We start from the raw sequence: 24,957 nt of genomic DNA, 5'->3' as shown, positions 1-24,957 counted from the left end.
GTGGCTCTACAAAAATCGTCAAAAATGGTCTAAATTGCCGGTACAGTTGACTAAAACTTTGGAAAGGAGCGCGGCACTCAATGAGTTAAGAAATTTTAAAAAACACCATTATCACATTGCCTGCAGGAGAGAGGAAAGAAGAGAGAGATCACAATCAGCAGGCCTTATAACCTGGTGACACTGGGCCCAGGTGTCACCGGGCGCTGTTTAAATATAATTTACGCTTCTGTACTTCTGTTCTTACTTTAGTGATGACCTACTGTCACAGATGTCAGTACATAGATGCATTTACCTGAACAGGTGACTTCCAGGGCAAGGTAACTGTAGTGTGATTCTGATACACAATCCCTCAGGCTCAATTCAGACTGAATACAGTTATCCTCGATCTGCCATACAAGTTTCCTTAAGTCCCGTTTTATTGTTGTTGAAATAACAGAGCCACAGTCCAGCTCTCTACAGGCTACAGATGCTGTCTTAAGGTTCCAGTTGTCGCTGTAGACTGACATCCACCCTTCAGAGTTCACCTGCAGTTCACCTGTACAGCGACTGGCTCCTCCCGCCAACCTGACATGCTCTGAACTCAGAGAAGAGAGTGAAGAGAAAAACAAGTGAGAGATCTGATTAAAACAGAAATGAAGCAAATCAAAACTGCAGCTCCACTTCTAGTGGAAGATGAATTACTTTGGCTCCATCTTGTAGTAGCATGAAGGATGACGCTGGTATAAAAACGAGAGAATAAAACCTTGATATGCTGATGGAGCAGACCCTTTGATCTACTGGAGATGTTAATAAAGTAAATGGAGCTTCATTAGTCCATGAGCAGTAAACAAACCAGACTCAGATAACCTGGAACTTAGAGCTGGTTGAGATGATACTACTCTCAAATTCACTCTATTTCAGGACCTTCAGTAACCCTTGTAAACTATTCTTATTGAAATAGTTCTACTTTTTACTATATTTCTCTATTTTCGACTCTATGAACTCATTATAAATGTAATCGAGATGCTATGTGACCAGGAAGGTGAAGGATGATCAGTCGATGATCAGTGGGGACAGTGAAATAATGTAGTCATGCTCATTTATAGTAAGTGTTTAGACATATATGGCACTCATCCATCATCTTCATGTGTCCTCGTCCTCTCTGTTTACCTGTGGAGCTGTGGCTTCCTTCAGCCCAGAGTCCTAAGGAGAAAATCAGAGAGGAAATATCAGTGAGATCTGTGAAGACAGCCAAGTACTTGTACTACTACTGTAGTACTTAATTATGAAGCAGAGACAACCATTTAATGAATTTCAATCTTAAAGTAACACATTCTTTTCTACTCTGCATATATTGTCACACATCTTCCACACTGATCTAAAAGGGACTACGAGGAGTTTTGGAAAGCTAAGTGTTTTCACACTACATTTCCCATGAGCCTCTGTGCGCACGGTGAAATTCTTGGACCAGCGCAAGACGGATGAAAGCGAAAACATTTGCCAAGAATAGGACCATAAACTGCGATTCTGTGGCGTTATTCCCATGACCCACCTCGTCCGGGAAACCGAAAGTAGGAAAAAGTAGGAAATGCTGGACGAGCCAACTAAATAATAATAACAAAATAACTATAAAGACAAAATGATATATTTATCAAAAATGGACCCATTATCAAGTGTGGGTAATGTAAATTCATCCACATTAATATGAGACACTTTTATAACCAAAAGCAAACTCCTCAGGGTCTCTTTAAGCCTTTGAGGTATTTTTTCAATCATTTATTGTCATTCAGCCTCCTGATTACAATTTTTACTTCAGCCACATTGTAATAGTTAAACAATATTCTCTAGCTGTCGGTTTTGAGTAGACTTCAACTTAGACTTCAACATAATCTTCAACAACTCAGACATTTAACCATTTGATGTCATTCAGCCTCCTGTTCACAAATGCTAATTTATGCTACATTTTTGCCTTAAACAGCTTCAGAGTACTAGTGCTGGTTACTGTAAATAATTGACTTGTAACTTGTTCAAGGGAAAACGGAGGCTCTCTGCCTTCCACCTAGCGTCTCTTGGCTGAAAACCAACCTTGTAAGATCAGAGCCTCTGAACCGGTGTCCCAGCTCTCGTATCTGCAGCACGGCGTCACAAACCCACCCCGTAACCCGTAATCTCTTGTTTATGACAGATAAGACTACTACTACACTGTAACCCGTATATGAAAAATAATGTTATCCACCGGTTGCTTGGTGCATTTCATGAACATAAACTTGGAGCTCAAAGCTCTCTGTCTTCAGACTGTCTACTTCACAGACCATAACACAGGGAGAACATGTAGCTGCCTTGTGTGATTTGTTACTGAGTTTTAGATTAATATTTTACAGTACTGGCAGGTGGTATCCAACCAATTGTTCCAAAAATGCCAGGGCTGATTTTTTGTCCCAGTCCTAAACCTGTCTCACGCCCTTCAGTCCTAACAGTTACCTGAGCTCCACAGCAGCAGCAGCAGCAGCAGGTGACCCATGTCCATATAGACGTCTGTTTTCATCAGCTGTCTCCTCTCTGACTGCTGGACTCCTCTCCTCGTCTTTTAACCAGGGCAGGCAGTAGGCTCAGCCCCCCCACACCCCCAGTATTGTTTGTTATTGGTGATTAGGTGGGCAGCCTACAGCTCTGCCTGAAAAACTCGCCAACCCTTGTTATGAATCCCAGGTGATTCTGTCTCTGGTCGTGTGTCATCGATGTTTGTGATCTTTAAGCTTCACTCAGACTGAGTTCACAGAGTGCCTCTGTCTGTTAACCCTTAGAACTCAGAGCATTATATGTGCTTTTTTACATTACTACATTAAAACTTATATACAGGGGCTATAAGCAGGACAGAGTGTCTTATATCATTTTTTTCAGTACAACCTATGCAATCTGATGATATAATTATTTTTTCATTTTCACCAATTATATAAACACACCTAAGGAAAAAGTACTCCAAATTTTTTAATTCGATTTGATTTTTATTTTATTTAACATTCTGTCACATACACAAAAACAGAGATCAATTGTAAAAACAATTATACTGACAAAAAAAACTTGAACAAATATATTATAACACTGTCTAAAAACCATAAAAACCATAAATAACTCATTCAATTTCCAGGCGGAATTTTATGTCAAGGCATGCCATTCTACCAAAGTCTCTCAAAAATCTGCCCATGCTTGCCACTGAAAAAAAAATTAAAAGCTCCTGTTCAGGACAGACAAAGGGGGTGTCACATTCAAATGTTATTAAATTAAAATGTTATATTTTAAACCAACTGTATACACAAACCTGAGACAGAAAATCTAAAATATTTGAAATCCGAATGACTTTTTTTCATTTAAAGTGCTCTCACAAACATAAACACAGAGATCAAACATTCTTAAGAGCTTGAAAATACTTATTCTGACAACAGGAAACATGGAGAAGAAGAACTGTATTACAAACAATATCAAGACAAAACTTCATGCCAGCCTATGCATGCCACTCAGCAAAACAGTTCCTGTCTGTCTAGCAATAGAGAGAGGCGAGTGTCACAAGACTGATGCTTCCAGGGAGTGGTGTTGCACATCACTTTTTGTGTACACTACTGTGTCCCACTATGGCCCTGTGTCCCACTATGGCCCTGTTGGAGCTGTTGAACTCGGCAGCACATGCAGCTGGAGCATGGCTGCTTTATCTTTTTACAGGAATACCTGTCTTTTTCAACTCCACATAGTTGTTTCAACAGTTCCACGATGTCCTTGTGGGCCAGTCTCCATTGGTTCCTGATGGCTGCAAGCTAAATGCATCATGCCTTGGTCCCAGTTGCAGCACTGCAGTTACATAAACATTTTTATGAATTAGTATTACTGTACAACATGCATAGTACAATCAAGAACATGAAGAACTTGAGACACCCATATTTTGGTATCAATTTACTGTGTGAAAAATATCACCATTTTCATTTCACCACAGAGATAAATATCACAATATGCATTCAAGAATATGATTAATTTAGGCTCCAAATCATGTTTTAGTTTGCAATTTACTGCAGAGATAAACATTACAAGCACAAGCACAAGCACACACACGCAGACGCGCGCGCACACACACACACACACACACACACACGGGTTCTGTGTTGCTCTGTCCCTCCTTCACATTTTCCAGCTGGGGGCTCAATGCGCCCACAGCTGGACCTAAACTGGCCACTGGCTCTATATAATTGTATTGACACGAGGAAAAAACATATTTACATTCATGGCTTTCTATGATCAAATTCCGAGAGACCATACGAGGTTCAAAACAAACTTACATTAGAGGAGAGGCAGCGGGCGGCTGCCGTGGCTGCTCGTCTCCTCCGCCGTCGTCACGTCAGCGTCTCCAGTCGGAGGATGGATCCTCGCCCGCAGATGGCGACTCTCTTTCTGCTCATTCTCATCTTCTTCCAGCCCAAATTAGTACACACACGCCTGATGTATATTCATAGTCCGATGTTGATCCATGGTTCAAATCCATTCATACCGTTCAATCCTGTCGTTTTTTTCGTTTTCCCCATTTGCCGCTCTCTTTTCCTCTAATGATTTTCCGCGGGTCCTCTTGCTATTGTTTCGTATTTTCGCGGGTCGAAATTACGTCGTCAATAACAATAACGTCAAATACGTCACAGTTCACAGTTCACTTGGCTCAAACCATTGTTTTTATGAACAAAAATAAAATAAAAACGATCTACTTTGCGAGTTCGGGCGAGTATCGCTACTTCCGGTTTTAAAAAAAATGTGCGATATAAAAATAATCATAACTTTGACTCAACATCACATAAAAAGACGAAAAAATGCATTTTGTAAAGCCTGAAGGTGTGACCTATAAACACACACCCCCATGATGTCAGTATAATGAGTTGTGTGCTTTTCCCACGGCAATTTATCAAGGGTGCGCTACCGGCACGGATCCGTGCCGCCTGAGTTCTAAGGGTTAATGATGATATTGAAGCGGAAAGCTCAAAACTTAATTTCGAAGCCACTCAAAGTTGTTAGCAGTTAGCACATGTAAATGGGCTTGACTCGTATGCACTGTTCCATCCATCCATCCATTTTCTTCCGCTTATCTGGGGCAGGGTCGCGGGGGCAGCAGTCGGAGCAGGGACACCCAGACTTCCAGACTTCCCTCTCCCCAGACACTTCCTCCAGCTCTTCCGGGAGGATCCCAAGGCGTTCCCGGCGGCCGGGCCGGCCGACTGACATAGTCACTACAACGTGTCCTGGGTCTTCCTCGGGGTCTCCTCCTGGTGGGACATGCCCGGAACACCTCCTGAGGGAGGCGTCCAGGGGGCATCCGATACAGATGCCCGAGCCACCTCAGCTGGCTCCTCTCGATGTGGAGGAGCAGCGGCTCTACTCTGAGCTCCTCCCGCGTGACAGAGCTCCTCACCCTATCTCTAAGGGAGCGCCCTGCCACCGTGCTGAGGAAACTTATTTCGGCCGCTTGTATCCGGGATCTTGTTCTTTCTCTTCTCTTTTTTCCACCGGCTTTCCTATTTGTGTACATTTTGTGGAGCAGTAAATGTCTCTGTTGCTCTGCTCATGTTGCTCTCACGCTCTCTCCCTCTCCCGCCGAGCAAAAGCCTGACAGTTCTTTCTGTAATTTTGATAAACAGGAGAACTAAATTGTACACAAACAGGAAAGCCTGTGGCAAAAAGAAAATAAAGAGGCAAACACATAAACTTTGAGTCAACGACCTTTTTTTTCTTCTTTTTTTCACGACGTCATAACATCTGTATTTCGACCAACCTCCATACAGACCATAGTTCTGTTTGTTTATCATGTGTGTCAGTTTTATGTGTGACTTGATAGTTTAGTTGTTGAGATTAAGAACATCACTCCCTCATCAAACCGGTGATTGGCATGCTGAAAAGAAAAAGAGAGAGAGAGAGAGAGACGCGCCTGGGTATCGCGGCTGTAAAAAAAAAAAAAAAAGATGACGTGTCGGAATAGCGATACTAAAAAGTGTCAGAATACCGGCATGTCTAGATAGAGGGATGTCGGAATAGCGGGATGTCGGAATAGCGGGCGGACCCCGAAAAAGCCAGAGAAGCTGATGTCGAAGCATGTGTATTGGACAAAGGAGGTTGATGTTGTCTGTATCAGCGGCTGTCGCGTCACTAGCCGTTCTCATTGATCCTGCCCTATGATCCTTTAACAGTGGGAATTAAAACAGCTTTTAGCTGCTTTACTACTGTCGCTTGGAGCGAATCACACATTCAGTACAGTACATAGTACAGTCGTAAAATATCCGCGCATATGCACATCCACAAATATGGTTGAATATATGTATTTCTTATGCATATGTAGCAATGTCATATCTGGCCCTCTGCGTTGTGTTTCTCACGGCCTGCCCTAGGTGGGGTTCGATCCCACGACCCCCTGCAACGGAGGCAACGATGCTAACCTCTTCGCCAAGAGGTTGACAACCACTTGGTGGGTTGGTTAGCACGTGTTTTATGGGTGGAGTGAGTGCACATCCGCTACACATAAATACTTGAATGTGAATCTTGTTATTTGTAGATAAACCTGTTATAGTTCTGTTAAACAATTTTCTTGAGGGATGCACTTTTTGTTTTAATTGTATGATGATTTGATATGTCAGTGCTTTTGATTTATTAATTTCATATGGTAAATGTTTGGCCTATGAGTGTCTTTTGCTGCTATTAAAGATAGGCCAGAGCGTTATTAAAGGGGACCTATTATGCTTTTCCAGCTTTTCAGACTTTTATATATGTTTAAAATGTTGGATAATGGTTTTAGAGGCCGTGGAAGTGTCATATCATGAGGTTAATGCATTTGGAGGTAAACCCTGCTAGATGATTGGGATTTCTACTGACTTTTTTTTTTTTTTTTTTTTACTCGGTTGCATTGACTTTTTTTTGACATGAGGTCGCGTTGACGTCATGGCGTGCCGGACTCCCCTACATGGTCATGCCGAGGTCTCTGCTCCAGCCCATGGACATATGCTCCAGCCGGCCCCACCTCCTCCCATGCTGCTCTGTCCCTACTCATCGTGGTAGTGAAAACCATCGCTAATAAACATACCCGCAGGTTTTTTAGACGGTTACCACTGTGTGGTTATTCTTTTTAGGAGATAAATGTTGGTCTCATTGATGAAATCTTACAATTGTGGCAGTTGAATTAGTTTGAATGAAAAGTGAAGCTGTGAGAAGGAGGAGAGGAGGAGCAGTGCTGCGGAGCTCTGTAGTCTATGTGCACAAATCACCACATTTACATCAATAAATAACTGTTTTACAATGAACTGACCAGTCTGCATATATTTTTAATTTATTTTATTAAGTTATATTACATGTTACATGGTTACAGTAGCCTACATGGCAAAGACTATAGGCCATCTTTAGTTAGGGTGAGACTATAGGTCATGGGCACATTTCATTACACAATGTAGACTGGTCAGATGCATACTGGAGATACTGGCTACTGCAGATTTAGCTTTTGTTTGCATACTACATTTTGGCCAAATCAGTATAGGTACTAGTAGTAGACATCGTCATGGTAACGCAATGCTGAGGGAGTGGTTCATTTGCATTTAAGGGGAGGGGCCACTGAAACAGACCGTTTTGCACAGCCCTGTTTTTGAGAGTGCTGTGATGTTTGATCTTTGGGGTATTTTGACCAAAGCACGTCACAGACATGTCTTTAAGACACCCAGGAACTATTTTAGTTTGTGCAAAAAGGAGCATAATAGATCCCCTTTAAATATAAAAATATGAATTTATCGGTATCGGTTGAAATTTTTCGTAACGTGCATTACTGGTTTCGGCCTATCAGACTTGGGTCCAGGGTGCCATTCCGAAGGGCCGCCATTCCGAACGTTTACTTTCATGTTTCGGAATGCCAGCGCTTGACTATTTTTGAAAAGGAGTGCCATTCCGAACCTGAAAAAATGTCCGCCATCGAAAGGATTAAGGCACCTGGCACCTGGGGCAGCAAAAGCTATGGTAGTACAGTGGTTAGAGTATCTGCCTCCGGCACAGGAAATCCGGGTTCGACTCGTGGAGGGGGTGCATTTTAGCAGAGACTTTCTTGTCCTCTACCTGATCTTTTCACTAAACTTAACCAACTCCTTTCCACATTGCCTAAACCCAACCAAAGCACAGAGCAAGGACATTTCTTTTTCAGCAGGCTGCATCAGGCTCGCGCCTGGGTGAAATTTCGAAGGGGGGGGGGGTCTGGTCTATGTGCCGCGGGTGATTGTGCCGGGCAGTGAGTCAAACACAGAAACACGAGAGAATCCGGTCAATTTTCAAAATAATACACATTTGGAATGACGGCCCTTCGGGGATTTTCGGAATGACGGACTGTTGGAATGGCGGTCCTTCGGAATGGGGGTCGCCCCCCATCAGACTTTGGGACGGACTGCAGGGGATCCCAGGATAGAATATAGTGCTAAAGGTGAAGTGGGTCCAACAACAGCACTGACAGACACACTGTTCAAAGGTCAGTAGAGCTCTTATTGGAAACCTGCAGTGTTTACATTTCTCCCGGGGTCTGCTCTTGTGCAGTATGCTGATGATTTGATGATCTGTAGCCCTTCAGAAAAGCTTGCAAAATCTATACAGTAGCGCTACTCAAATATTTGGCAGATAATGGCCACAAGGTTAGTCAACAAGACTAGACAAGATGACCTATTTAGGACATGTGATCACAGAGAGAGAGGTAAGTCCCTCACTCCTAAATGTGTGGCCTCAATTCAAAGTTTGCCAAAGCGTAAGCCAAAGTAACGAAGAAACAAATATGTTTTTTTTTAGGAAAATAAGAGGATCACTTATTTATCTACTATTATTATTAATAATTACTATTATTGCAAGAAAGGCACCCCTCTTCAGTGGTCCATGGAAAGACATTAAGTGCACATGACTCCTGACGCTAGAAAGGCATTTGATGACTTGAAGACAGGCCCCAACCTTGAGCCTGCTTAGGTTCGTTACTTTATTTGTCGGTGCAAGCTGTTTTTAGAACGGCGGAGCAGAGCTAAGAGCTGTGCAGAGCCACGCTATGGAGACACATGGAATTTCTTTGTTTCCCTCATCAAACTCATCAAATACACAACCCAACAACTCCAAAACGCTCTGGTGGACAAGTTGTGACCTGCACATTCACCACGCTATGAGATAATAACAGAACGTTACGAGATGGAGTTGTTTTTGAGGTAAATTCATGCAAAACTGCTGATGCGTGTTTCCGGCAGGGGCAGTTTTTCAGCAAGCTGACTCTGCATTTGCCTTGAAAACAACTCTGTCTCGTAATGTCTTGTTATTATCTCATAGCGTGGTCAATGTGCACATAAATATGTACATTTACTGAATCTGTGATTTGTATGTGTTTAATTAATGCCAATAAACAGATTTTTCAAAAAAAAACAAAAAACAAAAAAAACAACATGTATTTTCAGTACAACAATAAGAGTAGTTTCTGTATATACAGCATCACAGTAAAAGTACTTCTTACAAGGTATCACAGTGAATACTATAATATAGGAGCAGAGTAAAAGTTTCTATAGTTACAGTATCACAGTAAAAGTATTTTGTTTGGAGTCACTGGAGTAAAAGTACTTCCTGTACTTGAGTGACAGGTGAACCTCATTGTTCCTATTTGAGTCAACACCTTTACCTGTGACTGGATCACTGATGATTGATACATTATAGCTGCTGCAGCGTTTTCTAAGTCTGTGATGTCACATCCTGACAGGTTCACCTACTGCACTTTACACTTTATTTCACTCCCACAGTCATCAGCTGTGGAAACAGCTGCAGATCAGACTCACAACAGAGTCTCCAGTCGAAAGTCTGGACTCTTCACAAGATCATGAAGCTGCTGCAGAGCTGAAGAGCTCAGGTTCAGTTCTCTCAGGTGAGAGGGGTTGGACTTCAGAGCTGAGACCAGAGAAGAACAGCTGATCTCTGACAACCAGCAGCCCAACAATCTGAATAAAGAACAAAAGAAGATGAAATTAAGATCACACACACACACACACACACACACACACACACACACACACACACACACACACACACACACACGTTTGTATGGCTATCTTTGTGAGGACACTCATTGACATAATGTATTCCCTATAGCCCCTAACCCTAACCTTGTCCATCCAAAACAAATGCCTAACCTTAACCACTACTCTGAACCTAACTTAAACCTAATAACCTAGTTATTATAAAGTCAAATAAGACCTTGGAAGGGGTCTGAGAAAGTGAGAACCGGCCAAAATGTCCTCACTTTCCCAAAATGTCCTCACTCTGATGGTTTAAAACTCAAACTGGTCCTCACATGTATAGCTGTACAAGTACACACACACACACACACACACACACACACACACACACACACACACACAGCTGAAGTGATCAGATCATTGATTATTGATCAGACTGAGTGAAATGAGCTGAAAGTGAAGAATCATTGTCAGTGTGAGAGAAGAACAAGTGGAAACATGGGACAACAACTATTTCAAACATCCTTCATTCATATCATGACATCAAAGTCAATGATTCAAGTTCTGAGTGAAGATCAATCAGGTTCAGTTGTGGATCAAAGATCTAAGATCTACAACAGTAACAGTCAGTTAACTGACCTCAGAGTCTCCAGTCTACAGTCTGGACTCTCCAGAAAACCACTCAGATCCTTCACTCCTGAATTCTGCAGCTTGTTGAAGGTCAGGTCCAGGTGTCTCAGGTGGGAAGGGTTGGACTTCAGAGCTGAGACCAGAGAAGAACAGCTGATCTCTGACATCTTGCAGTCCAACAATCTGAATAAAGAATAAAAGCAGTGAGTTGAGGTCAAAGCTCCTTGTTGATAGTATTCAGTGTCTCATCATCTGTTCAGAGCTGAAGAAGCTTCAGAAAGAACAAGTTTAGAAAATCAAGTCCAACAGCTGAAGCATCAGGAAGCAGGCTAAATAGTCACATAGAGAGAAAACAGTTCATTAATATTCATGAGAAGCTGCTGCTACTGCCAATAGTATATGGCTGCAGACCCGGAGACCGCACAGTCAGACCCCGCACTCAGGGCCGGCTCTAACCATTTTGGTGCCCTAGGCGAGATTACTCCCAGGCAACAATGATCAATAATGATCATAACGATAACATAGTAGCAGTGTATCTCTGTCCCCTCTGACGCTGAGATACACAACTTGCACAACAAGCAGTAAAATTTCATTGAGTAAATCCTGGGTGAAGACATGAAAAAAATTAGTCTACAGTCATGAGAATAACCTGTTGTAGTGCTTGCAATGGGTACGAAAGACTTGACTTCACAAAAGCAGTGGGATATACTGTATGAATTAAGGCTAATAGATAAGTGTGGAAAACAAGTTAAAATGAAATCTTTTGAAATCGCTTTATGAGCATAAATGTTGTCTGTCAGATTAGCAGCTAAGCAGTTTAGCAGCTAATTCAACTGCAGGACGACATGGATTGTAGGTTTTGCACATTTTTAAGACTTGGATCTGTGTAAACCATTGTGCATCAATCTGTTTGTTGTGAGGTTGAAAGCCTTTATTGTCATTATACATCAGTACAATGAAATTATGTTGCTACTCCACTGGGTATACACAGTGGCGGCCTTAGACATCTGGGGGCCTGTTTCAATATTTCATATGAGGCCCTACCCTGTTAAACATAAAATTATTTGCCAGCTATGTGCCCATGTGTCGCTGATGCTTTAAACCCTGAAAGGACGCAGTAAACGCACTATGCATGCATCCCAGGTACGCACAACACATGAAGTGTTAAAATCACTATCAGGGCAAGAAACCAGGACTTAGAAGAAAAAACGAGGACTGAAGTTGGTTTTCATCAAAAAGCAAAATCATTATGTACATTTTCAGACATGAACAGGAATCTTAACACAATCAAAAACTACAGGCTTTAACAATATTCTGAATTTAAATTGGCAACAAAAGTAATGAGAGCAAAGTGCTCCGCGTTATTTCAGCACCACGACCACGGACAAGGAAAGGACGAGACATGCGGACAGACAGACGTCTACAGGCGCTGATCCTGTCGGTGCTGCCGTGCTGGAGCAGCAGACAGACAGCTGTCTCCTCCATTATTAAAATCGGTAAATAAGCTGCCAATGATATCACATTTTAGTTGTGCTCTCACTGTGTTTTATTTCTCTGTTAAGTTAGGACGTACTCATAGATCGCCTGTTTGGAGGCATTTTAACCCGAGGAAAAAAAGAAAAGAGGAGTAAAGTGATTGACAGACGTCAATCATCAGGTTACGCAACTGGGCGCACGTCAGGAGGAAAGCAGGAAAAACAAAAGGACATTGGAAGAAGGAAAACGAGGGTCTATTGATAGTTTGCGGGCCGTTTTGTTTTCAAAGGTAAGCCTACGTTGTTATTGATATTTCCTGCCGTATTATTAATCAGGAGCGATTAGTAGGCGTCGCGGTGTGGCATGATACGCGCAGCAGTGGTTGTAGAGCGGATCAGGGGTCGAGTGTGTGATGTAGGCCTGTGTGTGTGTGTGTGTATGATAAGGTGAAACCTATGAATTATTGTGCTGTCTTTTACTTGGGGGCTGGCAGCTGGGGGCCCCCCTGGTGGCTGTGGCCCGTTTCAATTGAAACGGTTGAAACATAGGTAAGGCCGCCTATGGGTATACAATCAATAAATAGTAAAAACAATAAAACAATAAATAAAACCAACAACATCTATACAGAAAGTGCAAGGAATGGAAAGTGCAACTGTGTAATGTTCATCAATGAGAGGGTGGCTGGGGTGGTTGTTATCTCTGTTTGTTTAAATGTGTTATGGCATTTGGGAAAAAGCTGTTTGTAAATCTGGTGGTTCTGGATTTGGTGGGCCTATAGCGCCTGCCAGAGGGCAACAGTTCAAACAGATGATGGGTGTGAATTGTCCTTAACCCTTAGAACTCAGGCGGCACGGATCCGTGCTGGTAGCGCACCCTTGATAAATTGCCGTGGGAAATGCACACAACTCATTGTACTGACATCATGGGGGTGTTTTTTGTCTTTTTATGTGATGTTGAGTCAAAGTTCTGATTATTTTTATATCGCACATTTTTTTTAAAAACCGGAAGTAGCGATACTCACCCGAACTCGCAAAGTAGATTGTTTTTATTTTATTTTAGTTCATAAAAACAATGGTTTGAGCCAAGTGAACTTTGAACTGTGACGTATTTGACGTTATTGTTATTGACGACGTAATTTCGACCCGCGAAAATACGAAACAATAGCAAGAGGACCCGCGGAAAATCATTAGAGGAAAAGAGAGCGGCAAATGGGGAAAACGACAGGATTGAACGGTATGAATGGATTTGAACCATGGATCAACATCGGACTATGAATATACATCAGGCGTGTGTGTCATGGATGTATTATATTAACGGTGTGTGTACTAATTTGGGCTGGAAGAAGATGAGAATGAGCAGAAAGAGAGTCGCCATCTGCGGGCGAGGAGTCGTCCTCCGACTGGAGACGCTGACGTGACGACGGCGGAGGAGACGAGCAGCCACGGCAGCCGCCCGCTGCCTCTCCTCTAACGTAAGTTTGTTTTGAACCTAGTATGGTCTCTCGGAATTTGATCATAGAAAGCCATGAATGTAAATATGTTTTTTCCTCGTGTCAATACAATTATATAGAGCCAGTGGCCAGTTTAGGGCCAGCTTATGGCCAGCTGTGGGCGCACTGAGCCCCCCAGCTGGAAGATGTGAAGGAGGGACAGTGCAACACAGAACCCGTGTGTGTGTGTGTGTGTGTGTGTGCAGTAAATTGCAAACTAAAACATGATTTGGAGCCTAAATTCATTATATTCTTGAATGCATATTGTGATATTTATCTCTGTGGTGAAATGAAATTGATGGTGATATTTTTCACACAGTAAATTGATAACAAAATATGGGTGTCTAAAGTTCTTCATGTTCTTGATTGTACTATGCATGTTGTACAGTAATACTAATTCATAAAATTATGTTTATGTAACTGCAGGGCTGCAACTGGGACCAAGGCATGATGCTTAGAGCTTGCAGCCACCAGGAACCAATGGAGACTGGCCCACAAGGACATCGTGGAACTGTTGAAACAACTATGTGGAGTTGAAAAAGACAGGTATTCCTGTAAAAAGATAAAGCAGCCATGCTCCAGCTGCATGTGCTGCCGAGTTCAACAGCTCCAACAGGGCCATAGTGGGACACAGGGCCATAGTGGGACACAGTAGTGTACACAAAAAGTGATGTGTAACACCACTCCCTGGAAGCGTCAGTCTTGTGACACTCGCCTCTCTCTATTGCTAGATAGGAACTGTTTTGCTGAGTGGCATGCATAGGCTGGCATTAAGTTGTGTCTTGATATTGTTTGTAATACAGTTCTCCATGTTTCCTGTTGTCAGAATAAGTATTTTCAAGCTCTTAAGAATGTTTGATCTCTGTGTTTATGTTTGTGAGAGCACTTTAAATGAAAAAAAGTCATTCGGATTTCAAATATTTAGATTTTCTGTCTCAGGTTTGTGTATACAGTTGGTTTAAAATATAACATTTTAATTTAATAACATTTGAATGTGACACCTCCTTTGTCTGTCCTGAACAGGAACTTTTAATTTTTTTTTTCCAGTGGCAAGCATGGGCAGATTTTTGAGAGACTTTGGTAGAATGGCATGCCTTGACATAAAATTCCGCCTGGAAATTGAATGAGTTATTTATGTTTTTTATGGTTTTTAGACAGTGTTATAATATATTTGTTCAAGTTTTTATTGTCAGTATAATTTTTTTTACAATTTCAAGCTTTCAAAAATGTTTGATCTCTGTTTTTGTGTATGTGATAGAATGTTAAATTCTTAAAAATTGTTAAAAATTTTGAGTACTTTTTCCTTAGGTGTGTTTATATAATTGGTGAAAATGAAAAAATAATTATATCATCAGATTGCATAGGTTGTACTGAAAAAAATGATATAAGACACATTCTTATAGCCCCTGTATATACATTTTAACATAGTAATGTAAAAAAGCACATAGAATGCTCTGAGTTCTAAGGGTTAAAAAAAAAATCAAACACAGAGCTTGTTCTGACACTTTTTCATACGGCAACTTTCTCTCGTGAGAGTAAGCGCAAGGTTTTAACTGGTCCGGAAGTTCATTGTATTAATATGTAATGAGGCGCACACTGATTGGACGCAGGAAGGACAGGAATGGTGGCTGGCCCAGTGGGCTACGCTACATGCAGACATTGCTGAATTGGAAACCGCATACTATGCTGCTCTCTGTCGTGTACCGTAACCTTAACTTAATAAAAATGAAACAAAATTTAATCGGTTCATTGTAAAACATGTATTTACTGATGCAAATGTGGTGATTTCTGTACGTAGGCTACAGAGCCCCGGGGCAGAGCTACTGCTCTGTGTGAAGCTTTACTTTTCATTCAAACAAACTAATACGACTGCCACAATTGTTTGATTTTATCAATGAGACCAACATTTATCTCCTAAAAATAATTTAACCAGCCGGCGGTAAACCTCTACAAACCTGCGGGTAAGTTAATTAGCGATCGTGTCCTCCCGCGGCATGACAACGTAGTTTGGCCGGCAGACGAGCTCTGCAGACGGGTTGCTGAGGAGCCGCTAAAACTTATTAAAGTGACGATATAACAGCACTACGGTGGGAAATCAGAATCAGAATCAGAATCAGAAAACCTTTATTGTCCCCTGCACATAGCAGTGGAATTTTTTCTTAGACGTGTGCATACGTGCGCAAAAGAAACAAAAAAACACAGTTTAGCATAACATAAAAACAGGCAACTGACACAAGCAAGATACAGAATGACACAAGTAAAAACAGAATAAAAACCTTAAAATGAACATTAAAAGATGTCACAGTGAATTGTTGAAGATGTTGATGGCGGATGTGATGAATGATTTTTTCCCTAAGCATGTCCTTGCTAAAGGGACCCTGTAGCGACGGCCTGAGGGAATAAGTTGGAAAGAGTTGTGGAGTGGGTGATAAAAAAAAATAAAACAACAAGTAATGGAAGTCGGGGTGGTGGAAGAGATGTGTTCTTTTGGGAGAGAGGTGGGTTTATGAAAGTAGGTTCCTGTGGTGATGTCAATACAGGAGCAGAGTCAAAATCTGGTAATCTGCGGTGTGCAGCCTCATGAGCTACTCTGGCTTAAACAAAGAGCCCAAACGAAAAACTCAGCCACTTTCAAACTCCAGATTTTCAGGCAAGTTTCCACTGAGGTCCAACACCAGTATACATGTTTCAACAAGGAAAAAGGCGATTTCCGGGTGATGACTCCTTTAAGACAATTGTGTGAGACACAAACACAGGAGAGACTGTTTCTACCTCAGCTTCAGCTGTGTTGACAGGCAGCGATCCACCTCACACAGAACTCTGATCAGATCTGAACAAGCTGGTTCTCCTTTTTTTAGTACGGTGTCGATCAACTCTCGAACTTTGTATGTCCTGTTTGCTATCACAGTAACAGATTCCTTTTCACCTTCAGTTACCACTCCAAGCTCCAGGAGTTTATCCAGCAGCTCATGGAGAACTGGTTCAGTCACTCTCTTGATGAACTCAGTCCGAGCAGACCTCAGCCTCTTTTCCTCTGAGACTCTTGGAGTTGGAGCTGAGATACTTGGAGAAGGAGCTGAGACACTTGGAGTTGGTTCTGGATGAGGACCTGGAAGATGAACAAGAAAGATACTTGTGTTCAAAAAGCACATCAGTACGGAGCCCCAGATATGACATGCGGGAAAAAAATAATAATTTGTGGCCACGAAATACTAATTTGTTCCCACGAAATATTAATTTGTTCCCACGAAATAGATATAACGTGCGCACAAAATACTAATGTACTCCTGGACAGCTGGGTGAGCTGAGAAACTTCGTAGCCACTTATACTACCGCTTACTACACAGTGTTCTGTTGTGCAATGTGTGGTCGTAAACGCATGTCGGAGCTGCAGCCCTGCACACACATCAGGAGGACACTTTTCAAGTAGAGCTCAGTACTGAGCGAGGTATGGTAGCATGAATCCAGAGTTCTGCGTGGCACAAAGGTGTCTCGTTTAAGGCGAGACACCCCAGGTGAATAGGGTAAAAAATTTAACTAACAGCTATTGCCATGGAACTTTCTATGTTTATTACTTAGATTGAGACAATTATTTTTTGTATTACATGTTTTCTTAAATATTATGCTTACATATGGAAATTAGACATTATATAATTAAATATGCCTGAATTTGTGTACATTTCCAGACCCGAAATCTGAAGATTGGATAAAGCCACTTTCAAAATTCTTGTTTTATTTTGTTGACATATTAAAGTCAAAAGTTTTTACAGAGGGGATTTTGGATATCTCTTTTTATCACTTTGTAAATGAGAAAATACTGTCACCAGCCCTAAAAAATCAAATTTCGCCCTGTTTTTAGGTATAAATTGTTGTATAAATGAGGCTGTGAATGATATATCAACAATCCCCTCTGTAAAAACCTTCAGAATATAGGCGGGAATACAACTGGAAGGTTTTGTGTCTGTAAGTGCTGCTGAACTGGAGATTTCGGGTCCAGAGTATAAGAAAAAGCTCATTTTGAGAAAACGGCCTTTAAAGATTCTATTGCAAAAATTCCACAAATTGGCTCTATGCACAGCTCTACTTCCTGAACTTAAGGCAGCTCCTTTGTTTCCTGTGTTACATTATTGGACAAACTGATGAATCCAGGTGTGTCTGACCATTGTGACTACTCAGACACACCTGGATTAATCAGTTTGTCAGTAAATAAAAGAGCTGCCTTGAATTTAGAAAGCAGTGGAGCTGTGCATAGAGCCCATTGTTACTGGAAACAAGAGTGTCTGGCCACTGTGAATTTTAAGGTGTGTGGGCCAGTAGGTCAGAGAAAAAAATAAAATAAAAATAAGAAACACTTTAGGTGTAGCCTAGTTGGGCTCATCTGTAATATGACAACCAATGTTTTCAGTTTCTCTCTGTCTGGCTAAAAATCATCTCTGGCCCATGTCAGTGTCACATCCGTTTCACCTCTGTCACTGAGAAGTAAACTACTGCACAACATGTGATTCTGAGGATCGATGTTCATTTTAAGCCCTGTAGCCTACCAGCGCAGGGACATATTAAATCTCCGATCAGTTCATTCAGACATCTGATGTGTAAAAAAAAAAAAAAAGCCACCGCTGTGTATCGCGCTGTCTCCGACGGCAAACACTCGTTTTTTTACGGGTGACAGCTTCCGCGATGACGCACTTTGTAAAGGGATCTTATCGCTCGGTGAGTTTCTGTGCTTTGTCTTTTGTTGTCTAGCAAGTGAGAGTTGCTGTTTTATTTTACGTGAGGATTTAAATCGATTTCCTTTCCCCGTTTTTAAAAGTCCCTCCATGCTGTTCAGAGCGCATCACGTGATGCTTCTAAACGAATCACGCTGTCGGAAAACGACAGCAGCCAATGAGACCCTCCCTCGTACTTTTACGATTCGTCACTGGTACAAAGGAAATGACCATTTTTGGAACCGACACATTAGTGCAGGAGAGAGAGAGGGAGAGATAGAGAGAGAGAGAGAGAGAGAGAGAGAGCTTCACAGCGATACCTGATATGACAGGAGTCTGAACAGACGCGGCTCGCTCCGCGATAGAACGCTCAGTTCTGGTGAATTTAGGAGAAATCTACAGGCGACACCAGTCAAAGTGAAGTAAAATAAACACCCATAATGTGTATTTTAGACTATTTTTTTGTATTAGTCTGAAAGAAGACATGTTATGGAAGCAAAATAGCCCAAAATCTCAAAATTGATAAGTGCATGAAAAAACGATGTTTTTGCCTGCCGTGTCTCGCCTTAACCTGGCTAGATTCTCTCGCTAACTTATTCTACAGACCTGATCCGGGCCCAATTCTGTTCATTTTCAGCTTGGAGTTGACTACAAAAGTCAGCCTAAAATAAAACTCTACCATACTATCCCTTTCCATTGTGTGACAGCGTGACTGTTCCTGTTTGAGAAGGTGCGCTCAATTTGCTTGCCCAGCTGTCCAGGAATAACATACTATTATGTTTTAGTATTTCACGGGAACTAATTAGTATTTCGTGGCCACAAATTAGTATTTCATGGGAACAAATTAGTATTTTGTGGGAACAAATTAATATTTCGTGGCCACAAATTAGTATTTCACAAATTATTAATTTTTTTCCCCGCATGTCATATCTGGGGCTCCGTACATCTGTGCTTCAGAAGCAGATTCAATAACAAGTGTAGGGGTGGAACCACTCATGAAAAACAATCTGTCTCGTCCAGTTTGCTCGTCTCAGTTCAGGGCTCTGTAGAAGTCCTTACAGCAGTAACCCAGAAGTCACCAGTGATCACACCAGGCTGACCACAACAGTAAAGTCCATCCAACATCACTTCTGAGCATTTTCAGCTCTAATGATTTTAAGGTGACGAGCTCTGACACTGGGACGACGACATGTAACAGACTCACAAGTTACAGACACATCAACAGGAACTTGGAGAAAGTGAAGTGTGGGGCACCATATAGCTCAGTTTATTAAGCAGGTGCCCCATAGGCAGAGTCTACAGTCCTCACTGCAGCTGGCCCCCGGTTCGAATCTACAATCTCCTTTGCTGCATGTCATTCCCCCTCTCTCTGCCTCACCATTTCCTGTCTCTCTCAACTATCGTATCAATTAAAGGCAAAAAGCCCCAGGACCTGATGGAGGACTGAGCACAAATATTTATACCCCTTATTTTATGGAAGGTCCTTTCAGCTCTTTCATGAATCTCCTTGGTCCTACTCTGAACAGTTTCCCACTAGTTTGACACTCACTTGTCAACAAGAATGGATCACAGAATAAAAGCAGACAGAAGATGATCTGAGGCCCAATAAGAACAGAGACACCACTCATCAGTCAGGTTTACATCAGGTGGATGAAGACTTTACCTGGCAGAGAAACACGACACTCCCACACAGCTATCTCTGTTTCATCTCGGACCTCTACATTGGTTTTTTTAGTGGTTGAGAGCAGGATGATCTGAAACGTTGGGTGGTAATTTAATCGTTGGGTGGTAATTTAATCGTGGCGGCCCGCCACGATTAAATTACGTCTGCCACGAATAGATTTTTCAGCTTTCAGCTTTTCCCCACATAGCACTCTTTCTCCGTTATTGCCGTTTACACACACAGATAAGCGTGCATGCGTGAGAGTCGTACAGTCCAATCGCAACCCACCCCCCCTCTCTGTCGGACATTGTGATCACCTCGCCTCTGACCTCCCTTCATGGGGACTGCGCTGCATAACTGGCACATACTGTCAGTCCTCCAAAGTAACTTTTTGCTGTGAAATATGACTCAAGGCACACGGAAGTCTGCACATGTTGACACGCCCCCATGAGTTGACCATATAAGGAGCTAATAAATAAAAAAAAATACACATAAAATACCCTAAAATGCACATAAATTAAGGATGCATCAAAAATTGTTTTATAATCGAATCGTAATCGAAATTGTAATCGAATCATGAGGTGCCTGAAGATTCCCACCCCTATCTGTTAGTGATGAGTTTGGAAAGTGAAGCAAAGTGAAGCTGTAACACTTTAGTCTGTAGCCTTACCTCATCCAGGGGGACGTTATACGGCAGCAGATGCACATTGAGGTATTGCTCCTGTGCCGTGAGGTTTGGTTGGTGGAACAGCAGAATTTGGCTGCGAACTGATTTCATGTTGTTCCACACCCTCCATATAAGATCCAGAATCCAGACCAGGCCAAAGGCAGAAAGATGAGGAACTGCGACGATTACATGAGTGTCTGTGATCTCCAGTGGTTCGATGAAGCTCATTCCATCATCAGTGATGTGGGCGACAGACAGCAGACCGTCATAGAGCAGAGCTGTGACAACACAGAGAGAACAACCTCGTTACAGCAGCAGTAATCATTTCAGTCACTGTTGTCCAAATCGGGAAATCGGAAAATGAAAATTTCCATTATATTCATGTAATAGATGTACACGTCAATTAGATGGTCACACAACATAAGTTATATCATTAGTTCCCATCATTACTCTAACAAACACAATCACTTGCTCACCATCCTTTGTTTCACAATGTGGGAGGTGGAGCTGGCGGATGGCATCCTCAGGACACTGGATATTGAACAGTGGTCCTGCAGCCATCCTGCCAACTGAGTGGAGGCAGCTCTCATCCCATTGGACAGTCCTGTAGAGCAGCTCCGCCTCCTGAGCCATAACAAACACCAGTCCAGTTGAAGTACACTGGAACTGGCCTGGACCAGGACACCTGAACCTGTGGGACACAGAAGGCTGAGTGACCACCTCAGACCCTGAGATGAAAAAGGTTCAACATTGGCTAAAACATTGTGTTCCTCCTGACTCAGCTGACTGAGAGCTGATCCAACTGATGTTCCCACAGACAGTCGACTATGACACCATCGATGCAGAGACACATCTGCTGTGGTTCAGGAGAAGCTGTGAAGGAAGAGGAGAGTCCTTTGGCAAAAACTGTGTTGAGCGAGTTTATTGCATGTTTACCTGTATGAGACTTGTGTAGATTTAGTTTTCAGTTCAGGTTTGAAACTTGACTGCTGCAATTAAGAGAGAAACAATGTAAGCTGGTTTGTTACAATTAAAAATATATTGTGTTGAGTGAAGGATTTGTTCCACAGTCCTGAGTGACCTGAGGCACAGTGGACAGAGTCTTAGGGGATTGACAGGGCAGGGTGACACACAGGGATTTGATGTCAATGTAATAATTTACTGACTGCATCTGAGAAGCAGCAGGTTCTGCAGAGAAATGATAAATGTTTTGTGAAATAACCATGACTATAATTTAAAGTCAGTCTACTGAGTGTGTTGATGACTTGGAGAAGGCTTACAGCCATGTGCCCCTGGACACTCTGTGGGGGGGTCCTCCAGGACTATGAGATAACACACTTGTTGCTACAAGCCATTCGGTCCATTCACAACCAAAGAGTGAGATGTGTCTGGATTCTCAGAAGAAAACCAAACATATTTGCTGTGTAAGTTGGACTTAACCAAGGTTGTCCCTTGTCCCCGATATTGTTCATGATATTCATGGGAAGGATTTCAAGGCTTAGCTGAGAGGAGGAAAACAGGGATGAGAATCAGGACATCCAAATCTGAGGCTTTGGTTCTCAGCAAGAAAACACTGCTTCTCTCTCTGGTTTGGGGGTGAGTTGCTGCCCCAAGTGAAGGAGTTGAGGCAGGGTCTTGTGCATGGGTGAAGGTAGGATGTAGTGGGAGATCAACTGACAGATCATTACATCTGGAACCCTCTACTTGACCTGCTGTCACTGAGACCAGGCCCCAGATAAGTGGAAGAACATGGATAGAATAGATTATTTTTCTCATGCTGACTAAAACCACTAAACTATCTAAACTATGAGTTGTTTCTACACTGAAGATCTCATTGTTGTTACCAGCACAGGAGATATTCTCTGAATATTTTTTCCCCTCTGTTGAGCCCTGAAGTCTGTCTGGAAAATCAGGATACAATGTTTTTCTCTCACCTTCAGCTTTGTATTGTCCTTAAGCTTCAAGCTGTCTTCATCAAACCTCTTCAGGTTTGAGTCATCCTCAGAGACCTTCACCTTTGAGTCATCCTCAGAGGCATTCAGCTTTGTGTTGTCCTCAGAGACCTTCGGCTTTGAGTCATCCTCAGAGGCCTTCAGCTTTGAGTCGTCCTCAGAGACCTTCAGAATTGAGTCATCCTCAGAGACCTTCACCTTTGAGGCATCCTCAGAGGTCTTCAGCTTTGAGTGGTCCTCCGACCCCTTTAGCTCTTCGTTGTCCTCAGAGACCTTTGGCTTTGAGTCGTCCTCAGAGGCCGTTGGCTTTGTGTCATCCCCAAAAATCTTCAACTTTGAGTCACCTGTTGAAAGAGAAGAAACAAGGAACATCTCAGAATTCAGTGTTTGCTATTCTTCTCTTTATCATATGCAAGTCAGAAATTAACTCCACCTGACCATGCGGTTCATGCTGTTCTGTCAATAGTTCAATACAGATGCTGCAGAGGCGTGTCAGCCACGTCAGCCCCACAACATCCAGAGACTTGAGTTACTCAGGGCGGATCTCATCCGCCTTGCCGCTGAGGAGCTTCTGGACTACCTCAGTCACTTCAGCTTGGGTAATGGATGAATCAACCTCTGAGTCCTCAGCCTCTGCTTCCTCTATGGAAGGCATGTCAGTGGGATTGAGGAGATCCTGGAAGTATTCCTTCCACCGCCTGACAATATCCCCAGTCGAGGTCAACAGCTCCCATCCTCCACGACACATCTGATCAATCATCACTACACTACACTAAACAGTGTAGGTGGGGCACTGCTTCCCCATCCTAAGGTGTCGGATGGTTTTCCAGAATTTCCGCGAGGCCGACCGGTAGTCCTCCTCCATGGCCTCCCCGAACTTTTCCCAGACCCAAATTTTTGCTTCCGCGACCGCCTGGGCTGCCGTCCGCTTGGCCTGCTGGTACCTGTCGGCTGCCTCGGGAGTCCCCCGAGCTAGCCAGGCTCGGAAGGACTCCTTCTTCAGCTTGACGGCATCCCTTACTTCCGGTGTCCACCACCGGGGTCTGGGATTGCCGCCGTGACAGGCACTGGAGACCTTACGGCCACCGCTCCGGACGGCCTGTGTCAATAATGGAAGTGGAGAACATGGTCCATTCGGACTCAATGTCTCCAGCCTCCCTTGGAATCCAGTCAAAGCTCTCCCGGAGGTGGGAGTTGAAGACCTCCCTGACAGGGGATCCTGCCAGATGTTCCCAGCAGACCCTCATGATACGCTTGGGTCTGCCAAGTCTGACCAGCTTCCTCCCCTGCCAGTGGATCCAACTCACCACCAGGTGGTGATCAGTTGACCAAGACATACGGCTGGAGATCAGATGACATGACTACAAAGTCTATCATTGACCTCCGGCCTAGTTTGTCCTGGTGCCACGTGCACTGATAGACACCCTTATGCTCGAACATGGTGTTGGTTATGGACAAACTGTGGCTAGCACAGAAGTCCAGTAACAAAACACCACTCGGGTTCAGATCGGGGAGGCCGTTCCTCCCAATCACACCTCTCCAGGTAACACTGTCGCTTCCCACGTGAGCGTTGAAGTCCCCCAGCAGAACGATGGAGTCCCCGGTTGGAGCACTTTCTAGCACCCCTCCCAGGGCCTGCAGGAAGGCCGGGTACTCTGCACTGGCCCGTAGGCCGAGACAACAGTGAGAGACCTATCCCTGACCCGAAAGCGCAGGGAAGCGACTCTCTCGTTAAGCGGGGAGAACTCCAACACATGGCGGCTGAGCTGGGGAGCTATGAGCAAGCCCACACCAGCTCGCCGTCTCTCACCGTGCATGGGCAACTCCAGGGTTGAAGAGAGTCCAACCTCTCTCAAGGAGTTGGGTTCCGGAGCCCAGGCTGTGCGAGGTGAGCCTGACTATCTCTAGCTGGTACCACTCAGCCTCTCGCACGAGCTCGGGCTCTCCCCCCCGCCAGCGAGGTGACTTTCCATGTCCCTAAAGGCAACAAATGTCCAACAACAACAAATGTCCTTTGTTTCATTTGTTGTATTCAAGCCAAAAAATAAAGTTAAAAAAAACAATATGCAATTCATAAAACTATTGGAGGTGAAATGAGCCCAGATTCATTTCACAGTTAGACTGATGAAGAGGAGACAGAGGTTCAGTACTCACAGGTTTTGTTTCTGGAAGCTTTAATCACCTTGCCCCAGCCAATCCTTTAGGAACAAACACAACAGAGTCAGAGGGAAATAATCAGGTTTTGTTTGAGTTTGTTTTATTAAACCAAACTGTGATGATCCAGGATCAGACTCACCCAGCTGAGTTTTAACTGATCCTGATCTGTTAGTTAGTGACCTTTGGGATCAATCAGAGCTTTAAGTCTCATCAACCAGG

At 43.1% G+C, this 24,957-nt stretch overlaps 3 protein-coding genes across 5 annotated transcripts in view; all 3 read right to left on the bottom strand.

Annotated features, from left to right (window-relative positions):
- Positions 1-2,576, bottom strand: part of LOC146977759 (scavenger receptor cysteine-rich type 1 protein M130-like) — a 62,362-nt gene extending 59,786 nt beyond the window's left edge. For all 3 annotated transcript variants that reach the window (XM_085794196.1, XM_085794197.1, XM_085794198.1), the window contains exons 1-3: positions 2,461-2,576; positions 1,150-1,182; positions 293-574 (exon numbers count right to left, since the gene is read on the bottom strand). In XM_085794196.1, the coding sequence (XP_085650322.1) occupies positions 293-574; positions 1,150-1,182; positions 2,461-2,524 (379 nt within the window). In that variant the 5' untranslated portion in view covers positions 2,525-2,576. The remainder of the gene's footprint in view (positions 1-292; positions 575-1,149; positions 1,183-2,460) is intronic.
- A 7,156-nt stretch (positions 2,577-9,732) lies between these two features.
- LOC146977755 (NLR family CARD domain-containing protein 3-like) overlaps positions 9,733-24,957 on the bottom strand; it is a 106,972-nt gene continuing 91,747 nt past the window's right edge. The window contains exons 8-9 of the mRNA XM_085794342.1: positions 10,638-10,811; positions 9,733-9,980 (exon numbers count right to left, since the gene is read on the bottom strand). Of these exons, the coding sequence (XP_085650468.1) occupies positions 9,818-9,980; positions 10,638-10,811 (337 nt within the window). The 3' untranslated portion in view covers positions 9,733-9,817. The remainder of the gene's footprint in view (positions 9,981-10,637; positions 10,812-24,957) is intronic.
- Positions 16,362-24,554, bottom strand: LOC146977758 (caspase recruitment domain-containing protein 8-like). Its single transcript, XM_085794267.1, has 7 exons — positions 24,497-24,554; positions 22,564-22,925; positions 21,566-21,618; positions 21,106-21,320; positions 20,633-20,907; positions 19,963-20,053; positions 16,362-16,702 (listed from the first exon to the last, which is right to left on the bottom strand). Exons 1-7 carry the CDS (start codon positions 24,552-24,554, stop codon positions 16,362-16,364), a joined length of 1,395 nt encoding a protein of 464 aa, XP_085650393.1.

Source organism: Trachurus japonicus, chromosome 12, assembly GCF_045865225.1.
Source record: "Trachurus japonicus isolate A0001 chromosome 12, Traja_1.0".
In the NCBI taxonomy this organism is placed as follows: domain Eukaryota; kingdom Metazoa; phylum Chordata; class Actinopteri; order Carangiformes; family Carangidae; genus Trachurus; species Trachurus japonicus.
The sequence above is the reverse complement of the archived record's forward strand: the minus strand, read 5'-3'. Positions and strand labels throughout refer to the sequence as shown.